This window comes from Camelus ferus, chromosome 6 (genome assembly GCF_009834535.1).
Source record: "Camelus ferus isolate YT-003-E chromosome 6, BCGSAC_Cfer_1.0, whole genome shotgun sequence".
NCBI lineage: Eukaryota > Metazoa > Chordata > Mammalia > Artiodactyla > Camelidae > Camelus > Camelus ferus.
The window spans coordinates 62,095,451-62,117,609 of NC_045701.1; the positions used below are offsets into that span (position 1 = coordinate 62,095,451).

Consider the following 22,159-nt stretch of genomic DNA (forward strand, 5'->3'; position numbering starts at 1 on the left):
AATTACATGAAAGCAGACACTTCTGCTTGAAGCACAGGGCTTTTAGTGGCCTTGAATCATTGTGATGATAATGTAGGAAGAAGCAGAAATGGCAACAAGTTAATAACAACAACAAAAAAAATTCTTTGAAACTTTTTGCTACTTGCAGCTTTTTAGACCCAAACTGTGACTGAGATACCATTAAATCCTCCAGGTACTTTAGAAGCAAGGGATGTTGTAATGTCTTTTCAGGACAATGGTTTGACACTATGGAGAGATATCAAGTTTAATTCTTACAAATTAGCATCATCTGACCAGACTGAGTATCTCTCAGGCTTAATCAGCTTGTATCAATAGTGAGGTTTTGTTATGCAAAGTTTGCTCATTTAAATCATAAGGATGTGCTGGAAAGCTGCTTTCCTTTTTAGAATTAAACTTTTTCGTTGTCCTGTGAGCATTTGAAACTCTCTTGGTTTTTTTAGGAGCTTCAAAACTTTCTTAAGAAAGGGAAGCTAACTTTTGAGAATATTATGGAAAAACTGCGAATCAAGTATTCTGAAATGTACACCATAGTCCCTGCAGAGATTGAATCCCAGGTGGAAGAATGCAGAAAAGCTTTAGAAGACGTAGATGAGAAGGTAATACTGTTTGTGTTCGTGTCATTATTTATGGAGGTGAATGAATATAAAGAAAAAATATCATTTAATATCACATTTTCATTTGCCCTGATTTCTGGTATGTCTGTTTTTATAGAGTTTAGCTGAGTGATAATTTTGTGTGTTGAATACTGAGATGGAGTTGCTCTAAATAAGTGACACAGATAACAGAATTTGTCTATTTATTTTTAGTTGTCAAGATGCTTGCTTAGTTTTTCTTCTCTTGCATTTAAAAATAAAGTTATGTATTTTCTTTCACTTGGCTTTTTTCCCCCAGAGAATTACTTTAAAATTTTGGACATGAATAGTACTTTGCTGTAGAACGTATTCCCTGCGAACATTTTGAAACTGCAACCAAGGGCAATAAGAATACACATTTCACAACTGACAAGGAATAGCACTTAATATACAGTGTCTTTATAATGATGATGGTAACAGAATTCTCACAAAGCATACCTGGGCAAATCTTTATACCTGAAGTCCAGGTTGGAAGTAAGAGTGGGAAGTGTTTCGTAGTGGTAGAGACATAGTTGTTTAGCAAGACAATTTTACTGTATTTTTTTTTAAAGGCTGCCCAGATCCAACAACAAAGTTCTGTTTGGTCCAGCATGCACAAAAGGATTTTTGTACTTGCTTTTTGAAAGCCTAGAATACCTATAATTTAATGAATAAATAGTCTATGCACACAAAAGATTTTGAACTGATGACATTTTTTCGGAAAATCTAACCTGCGTAAAAAACATGCAAACTTTTAATATCCACAATAACAAACCTTGTAGATTTGACACACAAGATAATCTGTTATGAGGTACTGCCTCAGGGATCATGTACTATTGATTTTTATTTTAAGAGAATACTGAATGTTTTGAGAGAAACTAATTTAGTCCTCGTGACGACGTGTGAAAATCCCCAACAAAGTGAATTAATAATCAAAATCCACCTTTTAAATTTAGGGTTGAAGATTTCAGCTGTCACTTTTATATTTGTATATGTTTGTAACAAACAGCAACTGATTTTTATTGTGTGATATGTCTCAAGGGTACAGGCAACCGACATAGTACCATTCCGTATAATTCAGGTGACTGCATATTTTTCCTAAATCATGATTTCTTCTAACATACCAAAATGATATGCATTTCTGCCAGAAGAGTAACTGCCCAAAATATCAGAAAGCTTCATTTTTGTGGTAATTTGTTACATAGCAATAAAAAGCTAATACAGCAATTAAAAAAAAAAACTAACACAGGATTAATTTTTTTCCTAAAAATCTTGACTGTGATACGGTCTGTGAAATAAAATCATTACATGAAAGTATAAACAACCTGGTGTTGTAAAAAGAGTCTGGATCTTTGGAATCTGGTGGCTGGAGGCTTCTCTGCAGGAGTGCAACCACTACCTTGCTGTGTGGTTTTAAACAAGTCACTTAGACTGCGTTTCAGTTTCTGCATCTGTATATTATCTGCATTGGAGTGTTTGGTCTCAATGGTTATACAGATACAGTGGTTTTAAAAAGTGAATTAAAAGGGCTATACAAAAACATTAAGTATTATTCTGTTGTTTGGTGGCTGCTTTGAGAAAGCCTTATCAACATAGATTAAAAAACCAAGAACACAAACTAATCAGGCATTTGAAAAAAATGACACATTCAGTATTCATTATCTTTCCTTGCGAATTTATTTTCTCAGGAAAATCATTCAGATAAAAAAATTACACGGTTCAGCAGCTAGGAAAATATACACTAGAAACATTCACACAGAGAAAAACTAAGCTTTTTCCTGCTGCTAGAAATAGCTAGTTTTAGAAGATTATTTCACCCAAATGAATATTAGGGTGGGAGTTACATTTATTAAGTCAGGTTGAATGTTTGCTTTTATTGAAAACAGATCTGTGCAGAGGATTCTCTCATGAAATGGAGAGACTGTATAATAAATAATTTATATCCCAGGAATTTTTTCATATTATTTGCTCCCTAGGGTATATTTCAAACAGTCACTTTAGTAGTTTTGTCCAACACGTGTCTGTAGTACATACTCTGTCAGTTACATTTGACACATTTTTGTTGGTCAGTTTTTTTCCTTTTTTTTTTAGGTTGGATTTATAAGGTCAGGTCAGCACAGCTGCCATTTCCTAACCTACTAATCTATCCTCTCACTAACGCCTTAGTCGGTATGGCTTGGAATTTTCCCCCTAGCCTTTGAAAGACTTGCACAAGTTAAAACTGCCAGTGTGACTACCCCTTTCATCCTTTGAACCTCTGAGTAGAGTGCGTAAAAACATCTCCACTGTCTTTCTCCCTTTGTAACAGATTAGCAGTGAAGTCTTGAAAAGCTCACCATCATATGCAATGAGTAGAAAAATAGACGAAATTAACAAAGGACTTCATACTGTCGAAAAGATGTTGCAGCAGAAAAGCCAAAATATTGAGAAAGCTCAAGAAATTCAAAAGGTAATATCCTCCCTTAACCTCCTTCAGCATTTGGTATATTCCCGGTTCATCCGTCATGACGGGGATCCTAACCCAGATTTACTGGGGCCTCCTTACTGAGAGTGTCACCTGCAGGCGCTTGGCGGAGAAGGCTGCACTTAAGAATTGCTCTCAGTTTTTCCATGGTGAGAATATGCCCAAACTCCTGAGAGCCTATGATTGTGAGCTAGCCTTTTCAGGAGTGAAGAAAAGTAAGAATCTTACCTTGGGAAGACTCATTTATAAAAATACTTAAATAGAATATGAATTGTATTCTTTTTTAACATTTTTTATTGATTTATAATCATTTTACAATGTTGTGTCAAATTCCAGTGTAGAGCACAATTTTTCAGTTATACATGAACACATATATATATTCATTGACACATTTTTTTCTCTGTGAGCTACCGTAAGATCTTGTATATATTTCCCTGTGCTCTACAGTATAATCTTGTTTATCTATTCTGCAATTTTGAAATCCCGACAACATGTTACTATGTATAGAAAACCCTAAAAGGTCCAGACAAAAACTACTAGAGCCGATCGAAGAATTCAGCAAGGTAGCAGGTTACAAGATTAACGTTCAAAAATCAGTTGCATTTCTTTACACTAACAATGAATCAACAGAAAAAGAAAGTAAAGAAACAATCCCCTTTAAAACAGCACCCAAAGTAATAAAATATCTAGGAATAAATCTAACCAAAGACGTGAAAGAATTATACACAGAAAACTATAAACCACTGATGAAGGAAATTAAAGAAGGCTTTGAAAAATGGAAAGATATCCCATGCTCCTGGATTGGAAGAATCAGTATTGTTAAAATGGTCACACTGCCCAAGGCAATCTACAGATTTAATGCAATCCCTATCAAATTACCCAGGACATATTTCACAGAACTAGAACAAATCATAATAAAATTTATATGGAACCATCAAAGACCTAGAATTGCCAAAGAATATGAATTGTATTAACAGCTTTTCTTTAGACTGCTAAAGGGAAACAGGAAACTAGAAATTCCAAATTTATTTCTGTTGTAAAGTGTTTTAGGTAGAACAGTATAAAACATAACATTCTACCTCTTTTAACTTCCAAGTAAACTGCATACGGAAAACTATTTTAATCTGCATTTTAATATTCTAATATGAATGGAGACTTTTAAAAATAGGGCTAAAAGAATAGATCGTAAAAGTTCTCATCACAAGGAAAAAAAATTTTTGTAACTATATATAGTGACAGATTTTAACTAGACTTATTGTGGTGATCATTTTGCAGTATATACAAGTATTGAAGTATTACGTTGTACACCTGAAACGAATATAATATGTCAATTATACCTCAATTTAAAAAAAGTTATCCTCAAAGAAGTCTAACTTCTTACCACTTCCCTTCTATTCCCTCCCTGCGGTTAAGCCCTTCCTTTGGTTTCTAATTTAACTCTACTGTTTCTTTTGGTAAAAATAAACAAATAATAACAAAAATTAAAAGAAATAATTATATCTATTGTATATGTCCTTTCATATAAGAAGATATTATACTATACATACTCTTAAAATAAGATAAACAAGATTTGCTTACAATCATACCTGCCTTTGACTTTGCAGCCCCCTCTAAACCAAACTAATGTGATATCAAAGATAAAAAAGAATTAAATTAAAAAATTAAAATTGGTCAGAATATGGCTCACCATTGGACAAAATCTTGGTTCTCAATAAGCAATTTAACCAGTCAGATTTTCCCATTTCTAAAATTTATGTTCTTACGTGGATATTAAGTAAGAATTGAATGTTACCTTTGAGATTTTCTCTGCCCAGTCAAGTCCATATTTGAACCCATCCTACTGGTTTCTTGAGCCAAAAGCAGTTGCTACTAATACATATGGCTAGAATTTTCTGCCACTGCTTTAGTCCTGAGTCTGAGTAGATTAAGTACATGTATGGATAGCTCTAAATAGGTTCAGCTATTTACCTAAGCCCTTTTGAACATAATGTTACCTCATCATTCTCAAAAGATTAAGGTTATGTTGACCTTGTTTGGTGTCATTCATCTCTGGAAATGTCCAGGACTTTCTGCCCTGTTACAGCTAATTTGTAGTGAAATGAATACAGTTAAGAGTAAGAGACCTCAGAAAAAGTGTTTTTCGGTTCAGGTCACAAGTGGTTGCTGGGCATAAGTGAAAAACTTTGCCTGCAATGCTGTCTCTGTGATGTGCTTTTGGTAGCATTTACAAGTGCAAATACTGTGTGGAAACTTAGGAATTAACCCATCTTCATCCAAACTGATTTACGATTTTCTTCTTCAGAAACTGTGGGATGAGCTGGATCTCTGGCATTCCAAGCTAAATGAGCTGGATTCAGAAGTTCAGGACATTGTTGAACAGGACCCAGGACAGGCACAGGAATGGATGGATAACTTGATGATTCCTTTCCAGCAGTATCAGCAAGTCTCACAGAGGGCGGAATCTAGAACCTCACAATTAAACAAGGTATCACTGTGACGCACGACAGCTGCACGGAGCATGTGGTGGTATTGGGATGGGTTTAAAACAAAACAAAAATATATATTCAGAGGCAGCCAGTTTCTCTCCAATCGCCAGTTTTAGGACCTGAAGCTGGAGCCACACAATAGGTTCAGGTGGGCACCAAGGGGACAGATTTCACTGCTGGCACAGGCAGGGAGTCTGGTTAGACAGACAGAAGCAAGGATCCAAAAGTCAGACCACAGTAGGAGTCCAGGTGAGAACTGGGCTTCTCCACAGGTAAGGGAATATTGGACAGGCGATTTCAAGAGGCCCCCAGAGGGAGCCAGAGAAAGGATGACATTTGGGAATAAGACACCCCAGCCCTCCCTTCCAAGTAGGGGTCATGGTGGGTGAGTTGTGCATGTGATCTAGTAAAAGCCAAGCAAAGAACCTACTCTCAGAGGAACTGTGGTACTCTAGGATAGGGCCTGTACAGGAGGACAAAGTCTAAGTTCAGTTTTCAGAATGGAGCATAGAATGAGAACCAGACTAGTTGCAAGGCTAACTTGGAACCCTTGCTGAGGCCCCTAGCTTTGGGGTGGAACTTCTTCAATCCTTCCTGCCTGTGGTCAGCATGAGTTTCACAGGTTGAAGGGATGGGCAAGTGGCCCAGCCATTGGGGGTTGGGGCCCTACAAGGCCTGCCACCACTGACCAACAAGAACCAAGTCTTCATTCAAGAATCATTCAACTCAGGTGGAAGATATCAGGCTGGGTTTGGTACTGCCTCTCTTTCACAGGCCACAGTTAAGATGGAGGAGTATCACGATCTTTTAAAGAGTACTGAGGCTTGGATAGAAAATACCAGTCGTTTGCTGGCTGATCCTGCTGACTATGACTCTTCAAAGACGCTGAGTCACCATGCTAGCACTCTTCAGGTGAGTGTTCTTCTGGTGTTTCCTGGGTGTCATAGAATCTACAGAATGATCAGTTGCTTAGCTGACTGTCATGATGCTTTGTTCCTCCTTCTTTCCTGAAAAAACAACTTTGTCTTCAAGCATGCCACGTGGTCGAAGAAAGCTTGTGAGAGTGGCAGGCTCTAGACAGGGAATTTGGAGACTAGGGTCTAGTTCTTTCCATCCTGATAACTACTTCATGATGTTTTGGGTAATTTCCTGTGTTCTCCACGGGCCATGGTTTCCCCTATCTATAAAGTAAGAATGTTGCACTGAGTGGTGTTGATGGTTTTGGTTGGTTGAATTTCAAGATGGCTTCCAATATTCCTGTTCCCTGGTGCAGAGGGCCTGTCTGGTCCCTTCTCCTTGAGTGTGGGCAGGAATCTGAGTATGTGATGAGACAGTCACTCCACTGACTAGGTTACATTATGTAGCTAAGGATATGGGACAGTTGCTGCCATGAATACATGACCAATGAGGGATATGTAAGACTCCCTGGTAGCAAACTAGAGAGGGATTCTCCTGCTGGATTGAGTAAGTAATCAACATTCTGTGAGAGGGCCGTGGGGCCAACACCCTAGGGTGGCCTCCAGATGCTGAGAGTGACCCCTAGTCAATAGCAACAAGAAAACAGGAATCTCGGTCCTACAACTGAATTCTACCCCCAACAACCTGAATGAACTTGGAAGAGAAACCCATGCTCCAGATGGCACCTTGATTACAGCCTTGTGACATCCTGAGCTGAGGACCCACCTAAGCTACACCTGGACTCCTGAGCCATGGAAACTACGAGACAATAAGTTTGTTTTATTTTAAGCTGCTAAGTTTGTGGTAGTTACACAGCATTAGAAAATGAATCTGTCATTCCTTCCGGGTCTAGCATGCCATGACTCCAAATCTCCCATTCTTCCTGGTGCTCCGCAGGTGCCCTGTGTCTCCATGCTAAATTCCAGAGACAAAACAAATGAAAAGTATTTTCCTACTCAGGGCCATGACTGCAGGGGAGTTCCCGGACGCCAAATATTGGATTAAATTTTGTTGTGAAAGCATATTTCTCTTCTCTGATATTATCCAGCCAGGAGAAAGAATCTCTTTAGAAAGGGTTTATTCTATAACAATTTTTTAGAGTGATCAGACCTCAAAGTTAATCCAGCTCTTTTTTTTTTTTAAATATATCTTTAAAAGTAGCACACTGTGTTCCTAAGTAACAGCTGACTTCGTACCTCCCTGATGTTTGAGATTTGTTGGCACGTTTTTTTCTTATGGTAACAGTTTGTAAAGATACTGCATTTTCACCCACTTGTTTCTTTTCTTCCCCTCTCCAGTGATTTCTGCCTCCACCTCTTGGGATGACTTTCTACATCCCCCAAGCATGTCGTCTTTTTATTTTAAATCTCCTGTAGTTTTCACCATTCGCAGTAAGTTTGCAAAGACAGAAGAGAGGAATGATGCTTTTTTTTCCTCAAATACTTACTTAGGAGTTAAAAAAAAAAACTGTACAAGAATGAGCTCGGGCAAAAACAGCTGAGCTTTTACTATCTTCTGACACAAATGTGAAAGTGTGAAAGTATCTCTCTCAAACTGTTCAGGACACCCTAATTTGCTGGCCTTAGTTCATGAGCTAGAACTGAGTAGAATTCTAGGTTATTACTAAAGGAAGTAGGGACAAGGGGTCATGCAGGCTGATTTGCCATAAAATATATCCTAATAAATCCCCCAGTGGGAAACAAGTCCCAAATTATTAGGTACATGTAAATACCCCATTTTGTTCCTATTTTGAAAATAGTTGTCCTACTTTTAGGATACCCTTTACCATTTTTCTAACATTACCTGGCATTGATTTTTAAAATGACTCTTAAAGAAATATCACAACCCTCAACTAAGCTTTAAAAATCTGTTTTAATTGCACTATAACCTTCCCCCGGATTGTATTTGTTAAAATAGGTTTTCATAATCTGAAGATGATTCCATAAAGACGGATGTTGTAATTAAGACTCACTGAAACGTAAATTATCATTGTGAAAATAGGGAAGCATCTTGTTTTTAAAATCAACTTCATTAAGGTCTAATTTACATAGAGTAAAATATAAATGTAGTTAGGTGAATTTTGATAAAGGCATACAGTTGTGTAATCCCTGCCACTGTCAATAGATAAAGACCATTTCCATCACCCCCAGAAGTTTCCTTGTGTCCCTTTGCAGTCAGTGCCCTTTTACCTGTCTTCAGCCCATGTAATCACTCACTCATTGCTTCCTGTTCCTGTGGTCTTGCCTTTTCTCCACTCGCACTATGCATAGAATCATACAGTGTATAGTCTTTTGCGCCTGACTTCTCTTACTTAGCTTTTGAGATTCATCCAGGTTGCTGCGTTTATAGGTAGTTTATTCTTTTGACTGCTGAATATTATTCCATTTGTGGAAATATGCAATATGTTTAATGAACATTTGGGTTGTTTCAACTTTGGGGCTATGTATTCCATATCTATTGCTGTGTAACTCCTAAAGTTAGCAGCTTAAAACAAGAAGAAACAATTCTTACATCACAATTTCTGTGGGTCTGAAATTCAAGCACGGCTTACCTGAGTGCCTCTGGCTCAAGGTCTCTCTGAGAATGCAGTCAGGGTGTCGGCCAAGACCGTGGTCTCATCTGAAGGCTCAGTTTGGATGAAGGAAGAGACAGGATGCACTTCCGAGCTCATTCCCTTGGCTGTGGGCAGGACTCAGGAGATCCTCTTCCATTTATAGACATGTGGCCTCTCCACAAGACTGCCTCATGACATGACAGCTGGCTTCCCTCACATAAATGAAGTAATAGAGAGGGAGAGGGCTTCCAAGACAGAAACAGTCCTCTTCTAACCTGATCTTGGAAGTGGCATCTCATCACTTCTTCCATATTTTATTAGAAGTAAATCAGTAAGCTGAGCCTACATTTAGGAGAGCCAATTATAAGGGCATGAATGCCAGGAGGTAGGGATTATCGGGGCCAGTGTAGAAGCTGGGACAGCTATTATGAACAAAGCTGCTATGAACATTCATTTGCAAATCTCTGTGTGGACGTATGCTTTCACATCATTCCATTTGGTGAATACCTAGGAGTATATTGCTGGCTCTTATGGTATTTAACTACATGTGAAACCGCCAAATTGTTTTCCAAAATGACTACCATTTTTCATTCCCATTGGCAGTGTGAGGAATAATTACTCCACATTCTTACCAGTAGTTGATATTATCTGTCTTAAATTTTAGCCACTCTAGTGACATGTAGTGGTATTTCTTTATGGTTTAAGTGGCATTTCTCCAATGATTAATGATTTATGTATTTGAACATTTATTCGTGTGCTTATTTGAGTGTTTATTCATATGCTTATTTGACATTTATACACTTCCTTTGTGAAATGTCTGTTGTTTTTTTTTTTTTTGCCCATTTATTAACTGGGTATTTGTCTTCTTACCATTGAATTATATGAGTTATTTATAAAATATTCTAAAATATAGTCCTTTATCAGATATGTGATTTACAAATATTTTCTCCTAGCTTGTGGCTTGTCTTTTCATTCTCTCAATATTGTCTTTCAGAGAGCAAATGTTTTTAATTTGATGAGATCTGACTTATCAATATTTTTCTTTTATGGATTGTACTTTTGTGTTGTATCTGAAAAATCATTATCTAACCCAAGGTTACAAAGATTTCCTCCTATCTTTTCTTCTAGAAATTTTTATAGTTTTAACACTTATGTTAGGTCTATAATCCATTTTAAGTTAATTTTTGTATGTGTATGAAGCAAGAATCAAGGTTCACTTTTTTCCTATGGGAATATCCAGTTGTTCTAGCATCATGTTTGAAAAGACTCACTGTTGTATTACTTCGGTGCTTTGTTGAAAACCAATTGACCTCTCATGTCTGAGTCTATATCTGGGCTCTCTCTTCTGTTCCATTGATCTTTGTTCTTTTACCAATATGACACAGTCTTGATTACTACAGCTTTATTGTGAATCTTGATATCAGGTAGCAGAAATTATACAACTTAGTCCTTCTTTTTCAAATTTCTTTTGGGTAACCTGGGTCTTTTGCATTTCCATGTACATTTTAGAATCAACTTGTCAATATCTATGCAGAGGTCTGCTGGAATTTTGAGTAGGGTTATATTACATCTTGATGACTTTGGCAAGAATTTACATCTTAACCACATTGACTGTTCCAATCCAGGAACATGATGTATCTCTCTATTTATTTTCATCTTATTTAATTTCTCTTTAATGTAAAATGTTGAATTTATTCCTGAGTATTTTATGGGTTGTTTTTTTTTCCTTGCTGTTACTGTAAATAGGATTATTGGAAAAAGCTTTGGTTTTAAGTTCTATTTTCCTTAAAGCTTTCTCCTGCTAAAGTTTTGAATAAGATCAATATAAAATCCTGAATAACCTGATCCATTTTAGACTTAAGACTAGAGTTCTAGTTGCATAAGTAAATGTTCTCTCATATCAGTGATTTTCTTTTAATTACCTGAAGACTACATTAGTGAGTTGAACATTTCTCATAGGTGGCTGAAATATTTTGAAATTTTAAGCTTGAAAGTTAATAATTATAATTATTAAAAGAAAAAGAAATATTATAAGGAAGAGTATCTAAGAAATTCTAAAAAGGGATATTTTTCAGTTTAATTGGTTTTGTCAGATAGAGCTCTTTTGGTATCAGATTATTCAAGTCAGCTGAAGCTGTAGAGATGTATCATGGGAGTCAGTGGCTCTGTGTGGTAAGACCAAGGACGACACTGGCACCAGGACTGGCAAGCCACAGGACTACCTCTTCATTTCTCGTCCCCACTTCATTTACCTATTTCTCCCAAATCCATGTTCCCAACATTACAAGTCCTGCCAACTGAATGGCTTTCTTGGCCCTAATTCCAAAATTCAGGGGGATGGACTGCAGGTCAAGTGTTTCTGACCCTGTTAACCATGGCTGGAGGAGCAGGGTTATATGGTGTGAAGTAGCTGCTGCAAGCCCATCAGAATGAGGTAGAGACTCTATAGTCATCTGTTGCCATTGACAAGAGACAATGTTCAGTGTTTTATTATGAAACTGGAAATGAACAGGAGTTGGAAATGTTGCAAAATTCAAATTTCCTGGTTTAAATTTTTTGATTAAGATATAATGCACATACATTTATTAGTTTCAGGTGTACAACAGAATGATTCAATACTTGTATGTATTGCAAAATGATCACCCACAATAAGTCTAGTTAACATGTTCCCCATACGTAGTTACAGAATTTTCTCTGATTAAAATTTTAACCCACTTGTTCCAGTATCTTGATGTTTCTGTCTTTTTCCCCATATTTCCCATTATCTAGATGGCTTTGGAAGATTCAGAACAAAAGCACAATGTGTTACATTCAGTTTTCACGGATCTAGAAGACTTGTCCATAATTTTTGAAACAGATGATTTAGCACAGTCTGTTCAAGAGTTAAGTCATCAAGTAGCAGCTTTACAGCAAAAAATCATGGAAAGCCTTCCACAGATTCAGCGAATGGCTGATGTAAGTTGGCTCTATATAGATGTGGCTTCTTATTCTGAGTTTATAGTTCATTTAGTAAATTAGAGTTATACTGCTAATCAGCTCCTAATTATATGAAGACACATTGATCTGGCACATTTTGCACTTATGTTATTCCTTGAATTATATCTTACTTTACTTTGCAACCTGTAGTGCAACTACAACAAAAATTTATATCCCCACTCTCAGTCCAGAAGTGGTCTATTTAAAGGGAAGAATCCTGATCAAATAAGCTCAGTGTTTTCTCTGTCAGAGAAGAGATATTATTGATTTTAAAGCACAGATTAGCAAAGAAGGAGTTAAAGCAGATAACTTCCCAAGTCTTCATTCACCAATAGCAAATATTTGTTGAGGTTCTGCTATATACCAGCCACTGGATTTTTAAATTATTTTATTTATTTTAGCTTGAAACGTGTAAGGTATTTATTTGAAGATGGAGACACACAGCAAAGGCAGGTGCAGTTAGTCTTAATTATTTACCTTTTATTTCTTAGTTACATTCCCAGCGCCATACTTACTTAATTTCAGGGACTCATACTTGTTAAATATTCTTGGTTATTGAAGCTTTTTCCAAAATCGTTAAATGCTTCTGCAACTTTTGCTTGAAGTTACTCTAAGATACATTGTATACCTTTATATACTTTCTTTAAATATAAAGTGCAGAAAATAATTTCAATATAATTGAACTTCTCATAATTTGAAGATATCACTATGAGTTACTATACTTACTGCTTCATTTGCTTATATAGTTATGTTTGTCCTATATTGAATGGCTCCAAATTGCTATAATTTGAAACCCTTAGTCTATTTCTATGGAAGTTTTTCTATTCCTTTCAATATTAAATATATGTTATTTTTGCTTCAGTTTATCTGCATTAAGCTCAAAAGATCTGAAGGCCCTCTTACAGTGTAGGTGGACTTCAGTGGGTAGGTTTTAAAGCACATATTCTTAAATATGTAGATTTAATAGCACAAATTGCAGCATTTTCACTTTAAGATTCTTGGCCACATTCTAGAAGTTGACATTGATAGGAGAATAACCACTACACAAATGATTGACTGTCTAAATTAATCTGAGTAGGTATTAAGGTTGTTTAGTGACTCTCCACATGGCAACAGATTGTTAGGGAACTGGCAAGAAAATCTGGCAATTTTCCAGCTCCTTGTGTGTTTGTTTCCCAAGAGTGACTTTAGCATTTTACTTAAAGTAGTGGGAAGTTTTTCAATGTTAGACCCATTGCATTCAAGTGTTTAAACACATTCCAAAGATAAATCTAAAGAGTTTGTAGATAATTGAGAATTTACTTAAAAATTGGTTCAAATGCATACTGCTTTCGTTCTCATAGCATAAATAATTGAAAATTGGCCCTATGAGGATATTTAACTCAACAAGGTATAAGCAGTGCTTTGTAGTACAGTATGCTATTACTAATAGAATAACATTTTTATTGAAAACAATCCATATTATCTGTGTAGCACTTGGTTAGTTCTTAAGAGATAGAAGTGGCAAACACATTTGGATTAAATACGAGCATAGAATAAATGAGAATAAATTGTGTTTTATACAGGTTATTAACATACAACATATATCTGAGTGTGTTTTTTTGTTTGTGAAATTCTAGGATGTGGTTGCCATTGAAACGGAAGTAAAATCAATGGAGAAAAGAGTTTCAAAAATCAAAGCTATCCTGTTATCAAAAGAAATATTTGACTTTTCACCTGAAGAACATCTTAAGCATGGGGAGGTAAGCATGGATCATCATTAAAAATATTTTCTCTTAATACTTACTATGCTTATTTTAAAATATCTTATAATATGATGTGAAAAAAAGATATTAGGGTGTGGGGTATAGCTCAGTGGTAAAGTGCATGCTTGATGTGCTGGGTTTAATCCTTAGTGCCTCCATTAAGGGGGAGAAAAAAAGATTATACAGGTGGCCAATAGGCACATGAAAAAATGCTCATTATCACTAATTATCAGAGAAATGCAAATCAAAACTGCAGTGAGATATCACCTCACACTGGTCAGAATGACCATCATTCCAAAGTCCACAAACAATATATACTGGAGAGGGTGTGGAGAAAAGGGAACCTTCCTACACTGTTGGTGGGAATGTAGTTTGGTGCAGCCATTATGGAAAACAGTATGGAAATTCCTTAAAAGACTGAAAATAGACTCACCACATGATCCAGCAATCTCACTCCTGGGTGTATATTAGGAGGAAACTCTAATTCAAAAAGATATATATACCCCCCAATGTTGATAGCAGCACTATTTACAATAGCCAAGACACAGAAGCAACCTGAATGTCCATCAACAGATGATTGGATAAAGAAGCTGTGGTGTAATACCATTTGCAGCAACATGGATGGACCTGGAGATTGTCATAGTAAGTGAAGCAAGCCAAGAAGAGAAAGAAAAATACCATATAATACCACTCATATGTGGAATCTAAAAAAGTGAGACAAATGAACTTATTTGCAAAACAGAAACAGACTCACAGACATAGAAAACAAACTTGTGGTTACCAGAGGGGAAAGGGGGTGGGGAGAGATAAATTGGGAGTTCAGGATTTGCAGATACTATCATATCTAAAATAGATAAACAACAAGGTCCTACTCCATAGCACAGGGAACTAACTTCAATAACTTGTAATAGTTTATAATGAAAAAGAATATGAAAAGGAATATATATGTAATATATGTATGTATAACTGAATCACTATGCTGTATACTAGAAATTAACACAGCATTTAAACCAACCATACTTCAATTTAAAAAAAAAGAAATACGTTTAAAAAATATGATGTGACATAAAGTATTCGGTCTTGCTAAAGGAATAGCAAAATAAAGTTGAGAAGTAGATATGAATGACTATAAATATCATTTTAAACCATTTGCAGTGCTATTTATATAAAAATAATTTTCCCTTTAGGCTATTTTTTCATTTAATTTCTAAAATTTCAAAATTTGATAGTGTTTCCTTCAAGTCAAACCCAGATGTTTAATAGTCCAAGAGCTTAAGCCTCCAAGTCAGGAAACTGTCCTGCTTGCTGGCTGTGTGCCTTTGAGTGATTGGTTAGCATTTCATGGATTCGCTTTCATATCTGTACATTGGTATTGCAGTGATTATGTTGGAGAATTATAATGTATGTAGAGCCCCTAGCATAGGAGCTGAGACATGCTAAACAGCATATAAATGTTGTATACTATTTAGCCTACAGTTAAGAGCATGGGCTTTGGGGTCAGGCAGCCCGGGGTTCTAATCCCAACCCTGCCTGTTATAGTCTGCCCTCACTTGGGTCTTCTGACTTTTGTGAACCCAGTTTCCTTACCTGTGAACAGCAAGTCATAATACCTACCTTCTAGGGTGGGTGTGAAGATTAAATGAAATACTATATACGAAGTACTTAGTAACTTGAATACTCTCCTCTAATTTATTCATAATGTAAATCCAGGTTTCCGTTGATCGGATGTCATTAAAGCAAAGTATGAGTACGTTTTTGGGACTTATGAAATTTGGCCAGGCCATTCTGTTCAATTCAGTAAGCATTTTTGGAGGGCCTGCTGTGTGGAGAGCCCTGTGCTGGGTGCAGTTGCCATGAAAGTTAATAGGAAGCCGTACCTGCTTTTGCATAGCTCGCTGTCTGAGGGTGACACACAAAGCCAAACGGCAGCTCTACAGAGACGGGTGGGAGGGAGAGAAAGAAGGACAGGGTTGTCTAGATGCATAATGTGCGGGAGGTGACTGTTGCCCCAGGCATTCTTCTCTGAGACTTTTAACTACTGGGTTGCAAGTAATACCTTAATTTTTTTCAACCTGAGCTAAAGAACTTTTTTAAAAATCAAAACTGTAGATTAAAGACTAAAGTTTAATTTGAAATAGATTTAGGAAGTGGCCTTTTTTCCCCATTTATGTACCATGTTTATCTAATATCATTAAGGTCATACTGGGAAATATACGTCCCATGAAGAAAACCATTGCTGAAATACTGTCTTACCAAGTGGAGCTGAGGTTGCCCCAGACAGGAATGAAACCTCTGCCTGTGTTTCAGAGGACAAATCAGCTTTCACAAGGTGTAAAACTGTTGGAAAATGTGACGCAGGAGCAAAATGAGTTATTAAAGGTGAGTAGTTTGTGGTGATGGCCAACCTATTGGATGAAAGTGTTCAGCAAAAGCTGGTTGTGTTTTCTGTTTTAACGGTTGGGTTGATCACATTCCCATGACAAAGTAAGATGCTACCGGTGTTGTTTTTTTTTTTTTTTTTTTTTTTTTTTTTGGTCTCTTCTAGTATTACTATCCAGGAGGTGACATTTGGTATAAGAGAGTGTCTTATTGCTCAAATGGGGCCAAAGTGATTTTTCTCTTACCTTTGTCCTGGTTGAAGACATTAAAGTGTAGTTATGGTCTATTTAATTCAGTCTATAATAATCAAAGATCTACATGGGTGAAATGCTGTGGGAAGAGATTCAACCCTGAACAGTGTGCATTTGCAGTCTCCTGAAGCTGACAGACCCACAATAATCTCTTTATACATCTCAGCTGCTTTCCCATTAATCATTTCGTTTTATTACCAACACGATACAGGTAGAATAGGCACTTTGCCGTCTTTATTTTTCCACATTAGGAGACTAATGTCCAAAGGTTAGGTGACTTGCTAAAGGACCAGAGTTAACTGGTGTTGAGATTAATTCGTGTTCAAATAAGAAAAGAAGTTGAGTTTCTAGTATTTATTCTCCATTTTGGGGTCTCTTGCTTCTGACATCTTCTAGCTCAGGGATTTTTTTTTATTCTTACATTTTGATTAATCTGTCTCAAGTCAGGAATTATCATTAACTAGAAATCATATTTTATTTTGGTTTGTATTCCTACATCAACAACTACTCTTACAAGAAAAGAAAGTTACTGAAAGAGTCCCAGGCTTCTCGGCCCTCTTGGTAGTCACCCCTGTCCTGCCTCCTTTTTTTTGATTAAATGGGTCAGGCTAGGAGGACAGGTTATTTTTCCTCCTCCTGCCCATCACCTGGTTATGGGAAGAAAACTGCTATCTCTTTCTCCCTCTTACATTTCATTCACTTTTGGTGGTCACTCTGTGCTCCTAAGATTGGAGAATATTGTCATCTCTGGTTTGAGTCTTAGTTCACGTAGTTTCTGGCCTGACTACTGATCAGCTGATGTCATTTCCTAACGTCCACAGGGAGAAAAAAAGATCTGGCACTCAATGTACTATTTTTTAATAATATAAAGGGAAGAAAAACAGAAAGATAGGAAATTTGACCTATTATTTTTAATCTTTTTTGTGCTTTATTGGTCTCCTGGTCAGGAAAGGAGAATAACAGTCCTAACTATGCTTTAAAGTGACTCCCTCACAAGATGAAAGAGGGGAAATAGAGAGGAAATTAGATTTTGTGCCAAGTTAGGTATCAAACTGTGCTACTAAAATTTTCCATCGTATTGTGTTAGTGGAAATCGGATGTCATCTCAGATACTGCAAAGCTCAGTAAGCCAGTGGTAATGAAAATCATTAGAATATGGTACATTTCTTTGAATTCCTGCTTTAGGTATTCTTAAGTGCCCTCGTTGTGGAGAATAAGACAAATTACTTTTGGTGGGAGTAGTGGGATGTAGCTCATTATTGATGGCTGGGGAGCAGGTGTGCACAGTGAACGTAGTTATTCATTCCAGCCTGCAGCTAAAATTATAGTTAAATATTAAAGAAAATACAAGGAAGAATTCTGTGTTGGCCAGAAACTTCGTAGTTTCAAAAGGCATTTTGCTTCATTGTGAAGCATACCAGGGAAATATCTAGATTTTCTTTTGAAGTCCATTTCTTTATCTTTCATTACACGTGGATTATCTCAGCACACAAGTAGGTTCAAGTTCTGCTACTCTCTTAACCCTAGATCCCAGGTATTGTTCTGGTTTTGTCTTATTCTACCAACTCTTGACTGCTTTCAAACCTCAGTCTTTTACTATAAAATGTGTATCACAGATCCCAAGAGGTACCAGGTAAGGATGTGTCTGGACCGGGAAAATCCACATTTCTCAAATCACATGCCCGTTCCATCCTGAATCAGGGATGTCACCTTTCTGTGAGGAAAGCCCCACATGGAATATGTATTAAAATGGTGTATGTGACATACCAGTAATTTCATAAAACTTGGCAGCTTTATGTTAACATGCTATCAGATGCTCCCAGGATAAGCCCAAGAGTCTGGAAATACTTAGGAGCAAAAGTATGTGTGATTAGATCTGTATTCCGAGCACTGCACAAGGCGCTCTGGCATCAGGTAGAGCAAGGTCGGGTGCCAGCTTTGCAAACATTGTTCTCTATTTAGGCTACCATTTCCTATTGGAATCTATGTGGTGCGTATTTGCTGTAATTGATTGGAACTTGTGATAAGGACAGATGTTAGCAGTAGCCCATTGATCTAGGCCTTGGATTGTAACAAAGATTCTTCTTTGGGGGTTTATTTTATAGATAGTCATGAAACAGACTAGCGAATGTGATGAAGAAATAGAAAAATTGAAACAGATCTTAAATAATTATTCAGCTGAATTCTCCCAGGAACATATGTCACCAGACCAAGCTGCCAGCCTGCCACAAGTCCAGGTATGTTTCTTCCATTCATTTGTCCCGCAGTTCATTCAACAGTCACTTTGTAAGCCAGTGGTGCCTAGAGGCCTTTGTGATGATATGGTGCATTTCCTGTCTCTCTCTTCTAATTGAGGTATTTTATGCACGTGTTTACTTTCCATTTTTACTTCATAAAAATAGGTAATTATATAATTATCATAATGGAAGTCCTTTCAAGTGTCTTTAGCCTCAACTTGGTGCCGTTTGGCCTGAATTTGCCCTGGTACCAAAGAAGCTGATGTAACATACGGTTTTTGGACAACCTGACTTTTGGCTAATTTTCTAGCATGGGGGTCAGACAGGCTGGGCTTTAGAGGTAAAGACTCTGAATGCTGTTGTAATAAACAGTTGCATATACTAAGCAGTCTTTCCATATGCCATAATTAACAATGTCCTGTGGACTCAGGTCCAGTGGTTTGCACGTTAACCCTCTCTTGCTATGGGTTTTTTTAATCTTTGTTTTTGAATCATCATTTCTATAATGAAGAAATCTAGTTGCAGGCCAAGGATTGTAGAGAACTGCTTTTTTTCCTGCCATTAAGTGGATGTAGGCCAGCAATTGCTATGGTACTCAAAGCCAGGTTACACCACTTTCTAGCTGTGAGATGTAGGGCAAATTTCTCAGCGTCTAAGGTGAAGTACAAAGGGGTCCAAGATGACACAGCTATCAGGTGGTGGACTCAATAAGACAGACTCAATGTATTAAATATTTCAGTATTTTGAAAGTGTCAAGTTTCCCTTTACGTTAAAAAATTCCAGGACTCCAAAAAGCTTTTGTTTATATTAAAACTCAGAAATGTAAATATATTTGTTGAGTTTATTTTAAAATGACAAGAGTAAACCCATTACATATTAATAGCAAGAAAATTTTGGTGCAAGAAATTATATCTTCCCAAACAAAATGTAGTGGGAAGAGTGACATCGCTTTTTGTTTTTGCAAATCTCATTAGTCTATCTGGCTACTAGGAGAGATTCTCATGTGCTTCTGCATTCAGTCTATTGAGATACGTAGTTCTGTTTGAAGTATATAAAGATAATCCAACCTCTCAAAGATACACTGCAAGGATAGGGCGGATTACTTTAATAACCCTTTTAAATAATTATGGACATCCTTTGAAACTACACTACACTCCAGCCAGTAGATATTACTCACAGGTTCATTGTTAAATGGAATCTGAAGCCATGTCAGTGAACTTTTCATACTCTTACATTAAAATCCCTTGGTCTGTCTTGTACTTGGAATGGATCTCCAGCCATGCGTGATTGTATAACATCATGCTTGATCATTTGGAAAATATTGTTTGACTAGCTATGTATATCCTCCAAATGGTGACACATTTCAGTAGCTGATATTAAATTTTATTAATATTTATAAATGTATTAATATTAACATCTACCTCTTCAGAAAAATCATTATATATGTGTGTATATGTATGTATGTATAGTTTAATAGCTGTCTTTTTTCAAGTAGAAATAGTGTTCTATGAAAAAAAAATTAATAGGTTGGCTTGAAACTTAATTATATGAGAGCTCTTCCTCAACCATCATCATACTTTGGTGAACTGCAGAAGTGCTTTATACATTCTTCCCATGTTGTCATACAGAATATAAAAAATACTTGTGCTTTATCAAGGATATTCTTAAGTGAAGCGTCTAGTCACTACTAATACAGTTGATATCCCTGTTTTGATTCATATAAGGTGTCAGGAGTTTTACCCACCACTGCTTTTGTGACCTCACACAGTGAAAAATGTCAACACAGTGAGAAAGGCAGGTAACACTTGAGTATTATGAAAATGATCTTGACCTCATGGAGTGTGACCCCCTGCAGATGGCACTTAGAGAATGGCTGCTCTGAGCCCTTCTCTGCCACCATAATGCTGCTGGCTCTGCAGACTAGTCTGTGTCTCTAAGTGTTATTCTAATGGCTGTAGTATTACATCTGTTGGGAGACACTGTACCTCTGAAGTTGAGTGTTTACTGCAAAGGGAAATACACCAAAGCCAATTCAGATTTACTTAAGTTATCATTTCCCAAAACAATCACAAGAAGTTTAACTTCAGACAGAATCGGGATATTGGTGTCAGGACATGAGCAGTAGCCGAGGAGCCATGGGGACTGGGTGTTAGAAGTCCAGGTGTGTGCTCTGTCACCACTGCAGCCCTGGAAAAATCACCTTCTTTCTCTGGACTTCAGAACTCTCACTTACAGGTGGAAACATGATGAGTTTCTCTGTCTGTAGAAGAAAAAATGATCAAGGTATCAGGTGAGGCTGAGGCATCCTGTAAGGGAGCATACAAACCCTTCCCAGCCAGGATGGAGAGACTAACTCCTGGCTGTGCAGACCACACAGCACAGAAAAATCTTCATCCCTGGTACCAAATGAAGCCGGCTCCTGTGGCAAAGGTCATGGACATCCCAAAGCAACGCACACTTTTTCTGCACAGGGAGAAATCGAAGATATGGAAAAGCAGATTCTGAGCTTGAACCAGAAAAAAGAAGACCTGTTGGTAGACTTGAAGGCAGCCATACTGAACCTTCACCAGCACTTACAGCAAGAACAGCAGGAATCAGAAACAGAGATGCTGGCAGCCGGAGCACCGGAGGAGGACGGCGCAGCTGAGAGGGAGGCTCCTGAGTGGAAGGTGGGTGTGGCTTCAGGTTCATGCTGGTCCCACATTCCACATGGGCTTTTAATTGGTAGTATTTTTCACCTGCAAAACCTGTGGCCTCTATGTCTATGGCATAAGGTAAAGGAATTTTTAAAAGTGGAAGTACTTCAGCTGAAATTATTCACTAGTGAATATTAATCCTCAGGGCATGTCTGTTCTGGACTCAACCCAGAATTCTTCTGCCCAAGTTACTTAAAAAGCTGCTTGTGAAATCCCATGGGTAGGTGGGTGGCAGCCGCCCTTTGAAGTCTCTTCCTACTAAACAGTCAGCCCACTGCAAACTCAGAAGTGGGCCCCGACCTCCCTAAGCCCGCTCTGAATCCACATCAAGGAATCACATTCTTGAATTGTTTGATGAGGGGGCACAGAGAGCAGCACATGTGAAAGGGATCTCAGGTTTGACCGAGTCGTGATATTCGGCTGGATGAGCTGAAAGTTGCTGGACCCAGAGGCTACTTGTGTGGGAGGACATTTTGGGTCAAGAATGTAAAAAGAATGAGCTACGTAATAACGTGGCCAGGCCGGGATCCTGGCAGCGGTGATCAGCCACCTGGCTGCATGTCTTTGTGCTGTGCCTTTCAGCTGAACAGAAAAGGCTTCCATGTCCTTCCTGCCGGCAGTGGAGGAAGAAGCAGAAGAGAGCTCCCTGAAGAGTGAAGTAAGGAACATGATTTTCTTGTTCAAGTTCGTTAGAACCGAAATCTCCAAAAAGGTCAATGAGAAGATCTTCAAATGAATGGAAACATGAGGATTTTAAAAAATTTAATATGGGTATTTTATAA

At 37.4% G+C, this 22,159-nt stretch overlaps 1 protein-coding gene across 1 annotated transcript in view; it reads left to right on the forward strand.

The window, feature by feature from the left end:
• SYNE2 (spectrin repeat containing nuclear envelope protein 2) overlaps positions 1 to 22,159 on the forward strand; it is a 289,020-nt gene that overhangs the window by 169,736 nt on the left and 97,125 nt on the right. Inside the window, 11 exon segments of the mRNA XM_032482160.1 lie at positions 462 to 617; positions 2,941 to 3,081; positions 5,399 to 5,581; positions 6,357 to 6,494; positions 11,863 to 12,048; positions 13,689 to 13,811; positions 16,011 to 16,193; positions 18,550 to 18,681; positions 21,153 to 21,350; positions 21,960 to 21,974; positions 21,976 to 22,035. Coding sequence (XP_032338051.1) covers positions 462 to 617; positions 2,941 to 3,081; positions 5,399 to 5,581; positions 6,357 to 6,494; positions 11,863 to 12,048; positions 13,689 to 13,811; positions 16,011 to 16,193; positions 18,550 to 18,681; positions 21,153 to 21,350; positions 21,960 to 21,974; positions 21,976 to 22,035 — 1,515 coding nt within the window.